The sequence below is a fragment of the Colletotrichum gloeosporioides genome, assembly GCF_011800055.1.
Source record: "Colletotrichum gloeosporioides strain Lc1 chromosome Unknown consensus_117, whole genome shotgun sequence".
In the NCBI taxonomy this organism is placed as follows: Eukaryota; Fungi; Ascomycota; class Sordariomycetes; order Glomerellales; family Glomerellaceae; genus Colletotrichum; species Colletotrichum gloeosporioides.
The window spans coordinates 1,237,351-1,251,905 of NW_025544762.1; the positions used below are offsets into that span (position 1 = coordinate 1,237,351).

The 14,555-nt window shown below is 53.1% G+C and overlaps 2 protein-coding genes across 2 annotated transcripts; one reads left to right on the top strand and one right to left on the bottom strand.

Annotated features, from left to right (window-relative positions):
- Positions 1-6,406: 6,406 nt before the first annotated feature.
- Positions 6,407-7,169, top strand: GCG54_00009282 (uncharacterized protein; the record flags this gene model as incomplete). The annotated part of the gene is made up of 2 exons (XM_045409230.1): positions 6,407-6,981; positions 7,037-7,169. The coding sequence occupies 2 exons, from the start codon at positions 6,407-6,409 to the stop codon at positions 7,167-7,169; spliced, it is 708 nt and encodes a 235-aa protein (XP_045256475.1).
- Positions 7,170-11,411: 4,242 nt separating this feature from the next.
- GCG54_00009283 (uncharacterized protein) lies at positions 11,412-12,380 on the bottom strand (the record flags this gene model as incomplete). Its single annotated transcript, XM_045409231.1, has 1 exon — positions 11,412-12,380. The coding sequence occupies one exon, from the start codon at positions 12,378-12,380 to the stop codon at positions 11,412-11,414; it is 969 nt and encodes a 322-aa protein (XP_045256476.1).
- Between the last annotated feature and the right edge of the window lie 2,175 nt (positions 12,381-14,555).

Genomic DNA, 14,555 nt, shown 5'->3' on the forward strand with positions numbered 1-14,555 from the left:
ATAATTGATCACGGTGATCATGGTCCACTAGCACAGCCATCGTCGCCCGACTATCGTGTGCTGTGATGTTGCCCATTGGACCCTTTGAACGGAGTTCCACCCCGCCACTGTAGATTTCGCGATGTCAGCACCTCGCTTGGCCCAAAGAGGGCACCGGCATCACCGTTCCCGCCATGCGCCCTAGAGGGTCCGCGGAATACGAACGACTTCCAGAAGCAATCATCGCAGCTCCTCTGGGGCCCGAACATCTGTTTTAATCTGTAAATGAAGAACAAGAAGACAGCCCCGCAGTAGCTCAAAGCTTGTTTACGGCTGCTCCCTGGGGGCCTGGCCTGGACTTTCTCTTCGTTCACATATTGCGGAATACGCTACACGGCATCCCACTGGCTCTTCATACAACGCCGTGCTGCGCATTGCTTTCGCGGGAAATTTCACCAACCCCTCCCCTCCCTAGACACTTTGCGCAGCTGCACACAACGGTCAAGGGAACACCGCCTCCGCCTCCGCGCCGTAAAGTAGGTACACTACACCCAACTCAACCGGCTGCCTGGTCGCGTGCTCGTCTACCATTCCCAGCTCTGCCTAGCACGCCCTCCTAGCACCTACCGCTCCTCTGGGCCCGCCGCGTTGACGAGGAAGTTGAGGACAAGGTCGGCCGGTCCAGACCTCTCTTGCGCCGCCCTACAGGGACTAAGCCGGAAGGAGAACACTGCAGCCTGCAGCAGCCCGCGGACCAGCAGTCTCTTCTCACTCTCTTTTTCTGCCCTGGATGGGACTGCTTATGTTGGAACTTTCGCGGCCCAGCCGGAAAGCCCTCGACGGATAACCTAGCAGCGAGGTTGTGGTTGCGGTTGTGTGCTGCCGTTGACCCTCCTCTGCAGGAAAGGGCCCGAGTGACTGACGTTTCGGGCGGGCTGCTAGTGCGAATAGCCTCAACCACATCTCAGCTCATCTTTTTTGTGGAGTTTGCCTGCCAATCGTCGATCCCCTATTTTTGCTTTGGTCGGTTGTCTCTTTCTCCAGGCACAAGGCAACATGACATCAACGAAAGAAAGCGAGCGAGGGATCTGCGACGACGGAGGATGGAGTCGGCTCGACCTCCCTTGCCTCAAGTTTTGACCTGAAGCAGGTATTACCGGACATGCTTGGCAAAGGGTAGGCAAAGCATGCCATTCGGATTTTTTTCGTGTCATTGGGAGAGGGGAGATTCATTCCCACGGTCGCGAAGTGGCATTTTCAATGGGCCGACATGGGCATGCTCGCGGGTGGAAATGCTCGTTTGAAGCTGCTTGAAACCGTTTTGACGTTCAGACAACCTCACGTCGGGGCAAGAAGAAGCGGGCTCTGCTGTTTCTGCCGGGGTGGGCCCTCGGCTGCGATGGAACGAAACTGTCACAGACTTTGCAGGAAAAAGGGTCAAGGCCAGGCTCCAATTGCCATGGACGGGAATACCATGAATTTCTTTCTTGCTTTGGTTAATCGTCAATCATCAATGGTCAATGCGGGCGAGGTTTGCTCGGCGATTGCTTGTCATGTCGATCATGAAGGGGTCGTCCAGACGCTTCGATGGATGATGGATTATGGATTCACGTCTGAAGTCGGCGGGACCAAACCTCGGACATTACATTAGGAGAGCACGGAGGAAAGAGAGCGAGAGACACTCCAAATGCCTCACGAAATGGCGCGAAACCACAAACCCACCAGATGTTTGTCGCCGGGGACATATCTGGGCTGCATCCGTCGGAATGTCCCGTGTCTTGAGCCCGTCTGAAGCAACCGCCGCCGTCGAACACAGTCAGTCGTCCTGGACACCAACCGTCGATTTGTGTGTTGCCCGTCACTGATCAGTGGATCCTTGGCGTCGATCCATTGCTTGGATGCAGCAGTTTTGTCTTTGGCGCCGGCTCGCACCAGGAGTTGGGAGAAAAGGGGCCGCCGCCATCGAGCAAGTCTGCATGGTGTCATTGATAGGTGCCTTCGGCATATTGAGAGGGACCTTTTGTTTGAAGGCCAAAACTGCAGCTGTGACATGCTCTAATGACGCCGTCGAGTTGCATCGGCCAGAGGCGATCGATCTGTTGCTGATGGGCAGCGTGTAAGCTGAGGCAGCTGAAGAAGCGGCATGCGCTGTCAATTTTCTGCCCTCTTCCCCGTTTGTCGAGGTCGTGTGTTGTCTTGGCCTGGTGATTGACTGATCTTCCGCCTTCCCCCGCAAGTGAGCGGCGCTGCCTGTTTGCATTGAGTCGGGCGCAGCTGGCGCGCAATTTCCCTCTGTACGAGGCCACGGGGACGACGGCGCCAAGCATCGTGAGGGAGCTAGGCTTGGGCTGGCTGAAGTGGGCTGGACGGGTCGTGACTAAGCATCCCGGACGGGAAAGGGGACGCTGGAGGGGACGCTGGAGGGGAAGGGAGGGTCATCGCCTAGCTTCAGCTCTAGGGACCGATATTCCATCCACATGGCACCCAACGAGAATACAACACGGTCAGAAAGTCGAATGGGGCACTAACACGGACAGCAACCCGCAACAGCAACGCCAATGGATGGGCATCGGGCAGGGAGCCTGGCCTCTCGATGCCGGGCTCTGTCTCTCTCCCTCGTCTGTCCAAATGCGCCCTAATATGGCGTATTTTGTTAGAGCCAGAGGCGGGCTGCCGCGTGCCGTGCGCAATTCTACGGCGTCCACATGGGACATGGACAGGCACGGTAATCGATCATTATCGTGGCTGGGAGAGTGCCCGTGCCGGTGTGCCTCTTCTGAGTGGGCTTCTTAATTAATGAATGGGTTCTTTCTCGAATGTCGCTGTAGTTTTTCCTCGTTTTTTTTCTCCGATGCCAACGGCCTGGACGCGGCGATATTGTGTGCTCTGCTTCGGCTGGCAGTCAGTCATGGGGCAATGGCAATGACATTTGATCATTTACACAGAGGGGACACGCCCGACGGGCTGATGCTTGCAAGCGAGCCTCTCACACAGAGCAGCTCCCCACGTGCTCCCGCTCGCACATGTGGACGGCGGAAATGGGGAAATGAAAGATGGGGAGGAGCAGGCGAGCGAAGGCACCGAGACTGGTGCGAGGGAACACTTGGGAAAGCTTGATTTTGCTGGATCCTGTGGGAAAGGGGAGCTGTGGTACTGGGCGTTTTCGTGGCTGGCTGTCGTGCTACTGCGGCACGACTTGTTGCTGAACTTGCTGCCGCTGTGGCATTCGATGGGTTTCCTGCTTTGGAATTGAGTTGATCCTCTGAGTTGTGCAAGGCATACACTTTTTACTCGAGTTTAATCATCGGGCCACATCTTCCCTGTCTGCCTTTGTTCCTCACGATCCGTCGTCCTCCATCATCGTCATCATACGGTGATAGTCTTTAATCAGAAAGCATCAGCTTGAGCCTTGAATACCTGCAGCTCCAGAGCCAAGAGCTCACCACCACATTGATCCATCACCTCTACGCAGCACTAGCGAGAATCCCCAGAGGTGGGCAGGCACATCCACGAATCACAATGGCGCATGAGACAATGTGCTGTCCGAATGGGGTCATCAGCCAGCCCTGCATCTGCAGACTGCAAGCCGCCCACCAGAGAAGGATACTGCGGTAGACAGACCTGCCTGCCGTCTCTCTCACACAGGTCTGGTCTGTCTTGCGAGACAGCGGTGTTGTTGCTTTTCCATGCCTCTTTCTCTCTCGTTTCCGCGTCTCTTGCATGACCAAACAGAACGCCGTCTTATTTGGCATTTGCTTCTTTTCCTGTTCCCCGCCGGCAGCACGCCGCACTCCTTGTCGATTCAGAGCCGAGGAATACCTGTAATTAGCTGAAGCAGCGGAGCCAAAAGCTTGACCATCTCGTTCGGTCTTACCTCAGGCCCTGTCCTGCAAGCCACCCCCATCCCAAGCAGCAAATCGTTGGCCCACATCCATCCATCCTCCCACCTTGAACCTCACCTCATGCTGTGACAGCAAGCGTCGAGCCTTTCTTTCCCCTGGAACCCGTCCAGTCCAGAGGCGCCCTTCCCAATGCTATGAGTCTGTGTGCACTCGTCCCTTCTTCTTCACCCTCGGTCGACCACAACCTACAACAGACTCCAACACGCCAATGGAAACCCGCCAAAGTCACGCACGCATGGGACCCCTCGTCCGGCCTTCGGGCGTGACACATGGGGATCTGTCGACCAGGATGTGCCACTTTCCCTTTCAGATGCTCTCAGGCTCTCTCTCGCGTCCCTTGGATCCCGCGGCCCTCTCTCGCTCTCTTTCTTTTGCACTGGGTCTTCACTCTGCAGCCTGCAGTAGGGTGCCTGGCCTCCTCCCTCCAATCCCCATCCGCCGTACTACATGGTGCAGTACCCCAACTGGTGGATAGCCGACTCGTCCATCCATCCAGGGGACCTCACCAACGATCCTTGGTGACACGGCGAGCCAAGGCACACAGCTAAAAGCGTGCCCTCTGGGTTTGGGACAATGTGGTAGCAGTGCCAGGCAGGCCCAGCTCACCCCGCGCCCACCAACCCATCGCCGCCGCCAACGCGCGACCAACCTCTCTCTCCCCGTCGTCTCGTTCGATCCTAAATCGGGACACACGAAGATTTTTGGAAACATGTCGCGGGAGACCGGGGGACGGTGGCTCCCAAGGGATCTTCATCGCCTTTTAAACATGGGTGCCGAGAAAACCGGTCCCCCGAAGAGAAGACCGCCAACAGAATCAATTTATGAAGCTTGTGCAACAATACACTGCGCTCCGGCATAACACACAAACGCCAGGGATCGCCCGAGCCTGACTGAACAGAGATCGGCTACACGGCAGGCTATTCTCTCTACTCTCGTTCTCGTTAGCACTCTGCCAGAGTCAGCTCAATCAATTGGCTGCTGCGCAGTGGCCCTTCTTTGGCTTCCTCCCCCTGCCATGTCGGAATGCTGCTGTGTCCCAGCCAGGGCGCTAGCTGTGTTGGATTCGCTGCTGGGCTTGGCTGCCTCGAAAGTTTAAAGGCAAGCGATCCAGGTGCAGCTTGCAGATGCCGTGACACGAACAGGACAGCCAGATAGGAACAGGGCCGCACAGGGCCGGAAGGACGCCCAGCAGAAACAGCATGTGGGAGACCATGTTCGAATCGCACGCCGCCGCCAACCAGGGCGCAACCGCAGTCGTCCACAACACAGGGTCCAGAGCATCCCTGCATCCCTGGCCGAGCCTAGATCCCTGGGCCCTGACCCTGCCGCCGTCCCTCCTCCTCCTCCGTCCCTCTCTCCCAAGGGCCCCTGGACGCCCGCTTTTGGGGGGAGGAGAGGAGAGAGAGAGGAAGGACCTGGGCTGGACTTGTCTGTGAGAGCAGCATCCAAGACGGAGTCGAGCAGAGAAAAGTGAACGGAGAATACCTCGAGCTAGGTAGCAGCAGACCGACCGTCTTCGGGCAAGCCAGGCCATGTCAAATCAATCCCAATGCGTAAAAAAGGTACCTTTACGTTATTACATAGTTTGCCAGTGCCGCCCTCTCTTTCACCAAGTCTCTCGCTCTCTTTCTCGATCTGAGTCTTGACATAATAAACACCTGCCGCCCCCAGTGCCCATCGTTCCTACAGCTGATTACGGATAGATCCCATTCCAGACTAATCTGTTCTCGCACTTCCTGTCCTCTCGGCCGGTCTCTTTTGTCTATATTACCATCAAGCCTCCGCCTCTCGCCTTGGCACGTCAAAAAAGAACTCCACGAACACCCTTCCTCTCACTCACACTCACATCTTGCCCACCACCACCCTCCCGCATCCGGCCGTCCTTACTAGTCGCCCCGTCCCATCTTCTTCATTCCTCGCGCATCTTGCATCGGCGAGCCACACCTCAGAGCCGTTACTTGTTTTGTTTCACTCGCCTTCGAGGTTTCCCGCCCTCCATCACGGACCTCTCTGTCTTCTGCTCTGCTTTGAGCCGGAACCTCTTTTTTGGCTCTACGCTGCGCTCGGGTTCGCCCTTGTGCCTGGAACCTGACTCTCGGCCGCTACGACCCCGGTCCTCTCTTTTTTCCTCTAATAAATCGGGTGCCCAGACCTGACATCCCACCCACGGCTGTTCATCCCCCGCATCAACACCCACCACCACCACATTTACTTCTCGACCACATACAACAACAACCTTGAGAGAGGTGCTACTTGCCACCCGCATATTGTTCAATATAAACTTGCCGTCTATGCGCCTTGGCTTCGGAGTATCGGTGAAATAGGATTTATTACAGAGGCTGAAGACAACTCACACTACGGTCACACGATCAACTCACGAGATCTTCACGACAAACACAGCGATACACATTAGCTTATACAGCAACTCTCAGCTTCAATCACCTACTCGAAGCATATCAGTAGAGAACATCGACGACACCGTCTAATACGAATCACCCACCACCTCACCAACACACACAACCACCATGAAGCCTTCAACACTCCTCTACGCCCTGGGCCTCGCTGAGATGGCCACAGCGATGCCCGTCCCCATGACCATCTCCGACATGGTCTCCCAGATCAAGGGCGAGGCCCGCCGCTGGACACACATCACCCGCGTCTCCATGCACCGCATGCGCCCCGTCGCCATTCCCCAGGAGCTGCAGCAGCAGTGGGACGACAGCAAGGTCGAAGTCGTCTTCGACAACCGCCCCGTCTCCCCCTCAAGAGTCATCCCGCCATCACTCGTCCTCGCGGCGCCGAGGCCGCTTAAGACCGACTACCTCCAGGCCCTGTCGAAGCACCCGCAAGCAGCAGCAGCGAAGGACAGGGTCGTCGACGTGGACGGCACGGGGTCCCCCGAGACCATCAAGCCGATGACGCTCAAGGACGGACTGGCGGAGCTGATGCCCTCGAGGGTGCCCTGCTGGAAGCACGTGCAGGTCCCGAAGCCGACTATCGCCATCTTTGAGCAGCACCCTGATCTGATCGTCTTGGGCGCCGTCATCGCTCTGGTTCTGGTTCTCTTGGTGCTGGAGACGGTCGGCACAACGTTCCAAGGGTGAGTTCTTTCCTGTTTGCAAGCCCATTCAAAACACGAGACTAATAATGAACAGGGTCCGCAGCCACTACACTCTCCCTCAAGGAGAAATCCGCCTGGAGGGAGACGAGAAGCCCTGCAAGGCCCCGTCATTCCGCTCAGACGTGCCCCCGTACCGCGACGAGGAGGACGTCGAGAGGCAATCATGATTGTACCACCAAGGGAAAAGAAAGGAACAGGAAAAAGGGGCCGGTTTCAGGCTACCACGACCTATTAATGTGATTCTAGACATTTGCGATACCATTTTATTTTACTACTGAGCGCGGCGCTGGTTTTAGGGAATACAAACGAAACTTATCATCGTTAGCCTTGGGGTTTTCTGGGAGTGCTGTGAACTGATGAGCTGGGTGCGACGTGGGGGTGGACGAGGAGTTGGTTGGTCCAAGTTTGAGGCGACGAAAACGAAGCGGCGATGAATTGATGAAGGACTACGACGGCGATCTGGAGAATGCCGATGCCATCGCCACAGGACGCCAGCAAATCCACGACTATGCTGCCGTACTCGACAGAGCTACACAGCGCGAGATGGTATCGACCACGCCTTCGATATGGAAAAATTGCATTTGACATCATTCGGGAAAGTTAACTGGCGGGCCAGTTGCAGGCGAGTGTGGTTTGCGGACTAGGGTCGCGTGTTTTCGTCACGGTTTCGATGTGGTCAATCGTCCACCTCCACGGGTCTGGATTCCTCACAGTCACTCGCGCTTTTTGCAAGAGAAAGCAGCTACGGAGGGAGTTCTCAATTGGTCGCATCAGTAGGAAACGGACACGACATGCCACAGGATGGGCAAAGATTCCTCTACTTTGATGCCGACGAGACCGACACCCCATCTGGCGGTAAAGCCACCCAGGTCGCCAACCTACGAGGAACTCAACCACAAGCCGAATCGCACGACGATAACGCTGCTTCCTCACCACAGTGCAGTTTCGCCAGCCGCTTTTCCCGCGGACGTCCCCATACACGCAGTTCTCGGGCCCTGCCGGATGATGTGGGTGGACGGGCATGTGTGCCGAACGTCCCTAAACCCCGGGTGATCGGCAACTTTGGAGTCGCAGATCATGGATCACGCCAAACGTGCCGTGAAGCTTATGTTCTTTTTGTCATCCCAAATGTTGAATTGTGTTTCCGAAGAGTTTGTATTTATGCGTAATTGGCGACGCATTTGAACTGTCAACCGCAGCAATCACAACCACCTCCTTGAGCTTGACACCTGCAATCCTTTTGGAACATTAGTGATTGCATCAGCTATCTGTCACTCTCCAGACCAGGCATTCTTCTAACAAGAATAGCTCATACATATACAAGAATATACAGTATAATTGTAAGATACCCAAAAGACGGAGATGAAGACGAGGGCAGTGACGGCGGCGACGGCGGCGACAGCAGTTGGGATGCCTTCGCTGCTAAGCCTGGCTCTCATAGATAGATACGAGAAGTGAATCTGTGCAGACTCGGTCTGATGCCTCGTTTCATTAGAAGGACTTCGCGAAAGAAGTCATTGTGATTTGCAGATAAACCCCAGCCCTGTCTGTATTGTTTTATACTTGCGTCGCAGTCAGGGGTCTTCTGGGAACTCAGCTGCAGCTGAGATGTGAATGCGTGACGGCATAGCAAAGGTAACCCCGGTGTCCTACAGTGCAGACATATAAGACGCAGGCCTACAGTTGTGCCGTTCACAACACAATCCGGTCAAGTCTTCTGGTTGCTGATTTGAGGCGAAAGACAGGTTGGATTGGATTCAGTTCGTCCATAACAGTAGAGAATGCGCTGTTCTGAACTACCCCCATGGTAACTTCATCATTGTTCTTGATCTTCATTCTTAGTTTGCACCGATGCAGGATCAAATAACACGGAGACGTCACCGCGGGCAGCATTGATCGAGTGAAAGGCTGTCACGAGAATTGTGAACACCAACATCTATACACGATGCTTTGTTTGAGATGAGCAAACAGGCTAGAACGGCGCATGTTCTTGTTGAAGAGATTTGGATATCTTCTCTTTATGCTTTTAAAGCAGAAATCGGCCAATGGCCGTCACGGGTTTCATAAAGGACGGATTACGTCCTGTCTTTTCATCCAAGGTAGCCAACGCATTGGGGGCTATTCGCCTGCTTCCTTCTCATGATCAGCGTAACCCCGTCCCAGTCGAGGTCTGAATGCTCCGAGAAACAAAGCAAGCCTACATGATTTCGGGGATTCATAGAGTTTTCCTCGCCTCTGACATCTTATTCATTGCGGAAAGTCTGCACGGAACGGACCGGCGAAGACGGGTAGATCTACAAGTCTCCTGCCACTACTGCCACTAATATCAAACATAGCGAGGATGTAGACAAATTCCGGCAGTTGGACATAGAAACACTCCGCCCACCTTGGCGGATTTCGCCAAGGGGTCTCGAGTTCACAACTTTGACTTCCCTTGAATGCCAAGCAGCGAGATCGACGATAGCGAGACTGAGAGTACCTTTGAAGCAGGTTCAGCCACATTGCCTCGTCTCAAGCATATTGCGCAGCAGGTTCATTGGTGTATGAAGCCCACTTCTTGTCTTCAAATATCCGCCTCCGGATCGAACATCGATTCCAGCAAGAATGGGGGGCTCGAAATGCCATGTGAGTAGTGGTTCCCATCAGGGCCTTCTCAATTCCATGAGTTAGCTTGCCTCTTCATAGATACGTTTAGCAGTTCGGTCATCTCCCACGCCGTTTCTGGAGGCTGGTACTAATGTCCATGTGATCAGGTGTAAGATCATCGTGTTCATCGTTGCTCAAACATCGTGGTCACCAATAGTCACCAACGATGCCGTAAGGGGCCACAGAATCGGACACATGCACTGCATACTCATCACACAGACCGTTCCATTGCTTTAAGGATCGCATTAACTTACGTATGAAATCTCTTTCTTACATCATTTGCGTTACAGTAGAATATCATGATTCACGTTGATCTGTCGCAATCCAGCCAAGACCTCGCCATCATCTCACGGAGCATGAAATAAAAGCGTCGGCGACTCATAACAAGGAGCATTATTCAGACATGGCCATACACCAGAAATTCAAACCTATGAATGCGCTCTTGCCCAGTCTTAGCAGGCTGCATCAGCGTTACGTGCATGTCCAACTGCCTACCCAGGCCGACCGTACCCTATTTGCACCTCAATCTCTGCAACAACACTCTGAATCTTCGCACAACAGAGACAGGAAAGGTGGGAGCTGGCAAACCAGTGCGTATCGTGGACCGAAACGCGAATGATTCGTCGAGAGCGCAAAAACGCCGCCCTGAACCAAGCGACGTGCGGTCTCCCCGTAGATACCAAGCCGACAGCCGTGATAGCCTCATTTCTGACCACCCCCTATTTAAGAGACAATCCAGCTTCTTATGCGATGGAACCCTTCCCCCGGTATTGGCATTTCAGCTACAGAACCACCAACTCAATCCACGGAGATTTTCTGCACATCGTCATCGCAACTGGACATGGAGCGTTGCCGCTTTGCCGGTTTGCGACTCCGATCTAGCCGCTGAGGGGCAAGGGATCCTATATATAGTCCCATTTAGTCTAAACCTTCTGGAAGGATTGACCGCAAGGATTCTCCATCGGGAAGCCAATCCCATCACTCCTATTTGCATTGATGTCATCTTTTGTTTTTTGGTCTTCTCCCGTCCCCGTACTCTTCCCCCTTCCGTGGTGGTTCGGCGACCGAGGGGGTGCGGGTGCGACGGCCTCGGTTCCGACGTTGAAAATGACTCGTTCCACTTTATGTTTGTGTCTTCGACGGTGCCGTCTACCGGGAAAACGGTTGACGGCAAGAAGGTTGGAATTCTCACAGGGCGGGTGTTCGGATGATGCGGGTTGCTCTGTTCGAAGTTCATAGTCGAGGTGGTTAGGATCTAGAGTGGTGGTTTCCAGCTTCAGCCAAGATCCACTCTTAGCTGTTAAAGATGATATGAATATTTCAATCAGAGAGGAAAGTGAAAGTTCAGGGTCCCGTTGGAGGAGTAAGAGGCTGGATGAGACAAGAGAATGTGAAGTTGTCTTGCTGGTATGCCTATCTAAAACCCCATGCCAATCCGCTTTTCGTCTGTTGATGCCCCAGCCCAAGTACGGTTCCAGAACCCAAGGAGATCTTTCGCTCTAATACAATTTCCAGTCGATTAAGAACACCATCTTGCTCCCACTTGGCCCGTCCCATGATCTCTGAATACCAACCTCCATTTTGCGTCTGGTCATCAGAGGCACCTCGCCATTTGTTGCTGGCGTGCCACCCCGAAAGCCAAACAAGGTGTGAAAGATGATCTGTTGATCCCAAACCCACTCAACGCAAAGCCCTGTCTTCCATCCAAGCCTCCAAACTATCCATCCCGAGCTCTTTCGTGACGAGCACGACGAAGAAAGCTGTCACTTCTTGGAACCCTTGCCCTTCCGCTCGGACAGTCTCCGAACAATGTCGAAAGAAGGTCTCTGGGACTCAGCCGACGCCCGTGGAGAGGTCAAGATGGGCTTATTGTCCATTACAGAACTGGAAGAGCCTCCACGAGAGTGCCGAGAGGTTGCGGTGTCGGAACGGTCGCGGTAGGATTGGCCACTGATGCTCTTGCGAGGGGAGAGAGAGCGACGAACTGCCCGACCGACCGACTTGATCCAGTTCCGGCCTCGGTGACGGATCTCCTTATCCTGAATAACCTGTTCCTGCAATGTCTTCTTCGCGACAACCATGTATTCAATGAGTTTGTTGACGAGAGCCCTCGTAGCATCCGGTCCCAGGTCGGCCTCCACAACTGCCGCAGTCACGTACCTCTGAAAGCGATAAAATGGAGGTCCTTGGTCCCTGAGAGGCCGTGGCTCAAAAGAGCTGTTCACGAGTTGGCCCCATACAGCGCTGTAACGCTGGTCAAAATATTGGAAGACTTTTCCGGCGCTGGCTCTCCAGTCATGGTACCTCCACATGAGACAAGACTCGCCATTGGGCTTGGGGAGACCAAATACACGAACCAGAACATCAGCCAGGTGGGCAAGCTGCCATCGATAGCACACAACAGCAATGGCATCAAAGCGCATTTCAAGCTGCCTACCATCCACCACTGACATGAGCTGCGAACACAATGCAACATCGGTGCCGCTATCCCAATCGCCTGGGCATGTCTTGAGAAACAGGCCAACCAAGATCTTCACCCGCTGTTGCCTGTCATGGCGAAGAAGCTCGCCTTCGATTTTATCCTCGATGGACAAGCCACCTGTCGAGCTCGTGAGCTCTTGTTCAGTGTTGTAGGAATTGCTATGGCCCGGTTCCATATGGGCCTTTGAGTTTGGGCCGCCGGCATGGGAAATCGTCCTAAGAGAACTTTTAAGGGGGGCGTTGGCAGTCATAATGTCCTGATCGACATTTAAAATGGTTCTAGGGCTAGATATGGTGAAAGTCTGGTGATGAATATGCACAATAAGACCAGAAGAAAACAAATGAGCGAAGAAAATGACCGAAGACGAAAATAAGAGTGGTCTGCACCCTTTCTCCAATGGTAACAAGGTTGACATCAAGCTCCCCAAGTACCAAGGTGTCTATGCCCTTGACACTGCGCAACATACCAGAAGGGTTGTGGGCAAATTGGCTGAGCCTGCTTGAGAGCATCACTTCACACTGAGAAAAAGGTTTTACTCTAGTCAACAGCAGATTAAGCGGTTTTTACTGAAGAGCTTTGGTATCCGGGCGGGTGTGAGCATAGACGACGATAGGGACGATGACGACAATAGGGACAGAGAGAAGTACAGGAACAGGGACGACGGAGACGGCGGAGATGGTTGATAATTAAGATAAACTAGACTGTTAGACCTAATTTGGGTGGTGTTCTGCCCCGTAAGTTAGAAGTATCCGCCCGAATAGCAAGACTCTTGATAAATGCTTATTGACATTGAGAAATTCACAGTTTGAGTGTTTTCTAGTATGTCCTAATAGAAGAAAAATGCATGGTTCACGGTGAGGATTGCTTTGAATTCTCCGTGACAAGCGCTTTAAGCTATCGCGGGCATGCGGGATCACCGGCAGGGAGGTTCTTGTTAGCTTTCAGGGGTAAAAGTAGACACTAGAAGCCCGGTGACATCTCTAACGAATGTTATTTCCAAATTTCCCTGGACACGAGACTTCTACCTTCTCAGAAGGCAAGAGCCTGCATAAAGGGATGAGAGTCCTTGTTAAAAACCTCAGCACCGTCCGTCCAGGGATAAATAGCACGCCAATCACATCCATCAGATGTGAGATTAGCCCAATACGAGTAGACACCACTAGAGTATCGCACTACTCATCTCAGAGATAATAGAGTTCAATGGTGAATGAAAAGCTGCCTCATATGTGTCCAGTTTTCTTCCTGGTGGTATATTTGGACGAATAAGTCACCCAATGACTATGGCTTCAGCGAAGTTCGTCGCTTACCCGACTTCTCATGAAAAAATGAGAGCAGCAGCGCTCATCACCTCTCGAACTAAGTTTGTCAACTCATCCATAGATCATTGCTTGTAATCGTAATAGCGCGCATCCATCAGTCAACTTATATCCGAGCGTTCGCCTTATACTGGGCTCCTCCATCTCATATAAGACCCAGGGCTCGCCTTCGACGAAAGCTTCTCGAGGGACAAGAAACGAATGCGTCGCGGGATCACGCAGAACTATCCAGGGCGCTGTATTCCCATGGAGCAAAGTTTTCCCACTGATTGGGTGCGAGATTCGTTTGTCACATGGAGTTCGCCATCCGATCTGGATATTGTTCGTACCGGCGAAGTCGACTTTGTTGTCTTCCCCTGACTTCGCCTTATTCGATGCACAAGCAACAAAGCTAGGAATCAGCAAAAAAGCAAACGACTCAGACATCCTCTCGTGTCTGTTCTTGCACCATAGAAGGGTTGGCAAGAGGCGCGATCTTTCGCGGTTTCGGTGGATTATTAGCCATTCCTAGTTTCTGACAAGATGTGGGTTTCTATAGACGGAGAACTGAACTGACAAGATCAGGTCGAATGACGAGGCATAGCGCTCATGGTGGTGATGCCTGGGCTCATTCGCGATGATGTCTGGACGAGAGATCTTCAAATTGGACTTGATCATCGCTATAAAAGCTTTACGAAGGCCAGAGATGAATCATTTTCTCGACCAAATGACGACGTTTTGGTTTCGTTACTTCTTCTACCATGGAGACAACAAAGCCTCGTGTGTGTTTGGGCGTGTTACCCTCGAACAGCGACGAGAGCAGGGCTAGTTATGAAGACGAGGCGGATCTTTCTGCCCGTCTTCGCGCGGCCCTTGAGTTGTTGATGTATTCAAGGACAAATATCCACTAGTTAATATCCACTAGTTGAAATAGTAGAGATAAGTTCTTGTTTCGCATAAATCTCACCGCATAGGACACCAAGACTTGCTTCAATTATACCCGCCGCGAGATTCACCGAGCTCGAGATTCAACTGGCATGGGCCAGTTTTGGCCCCAAAGACAGTGAGAAGCGTTCAGCTGCTCCTTAAAAAGGTTTTAATCAAAGAGCGCCGAAGACTTACCAATTATA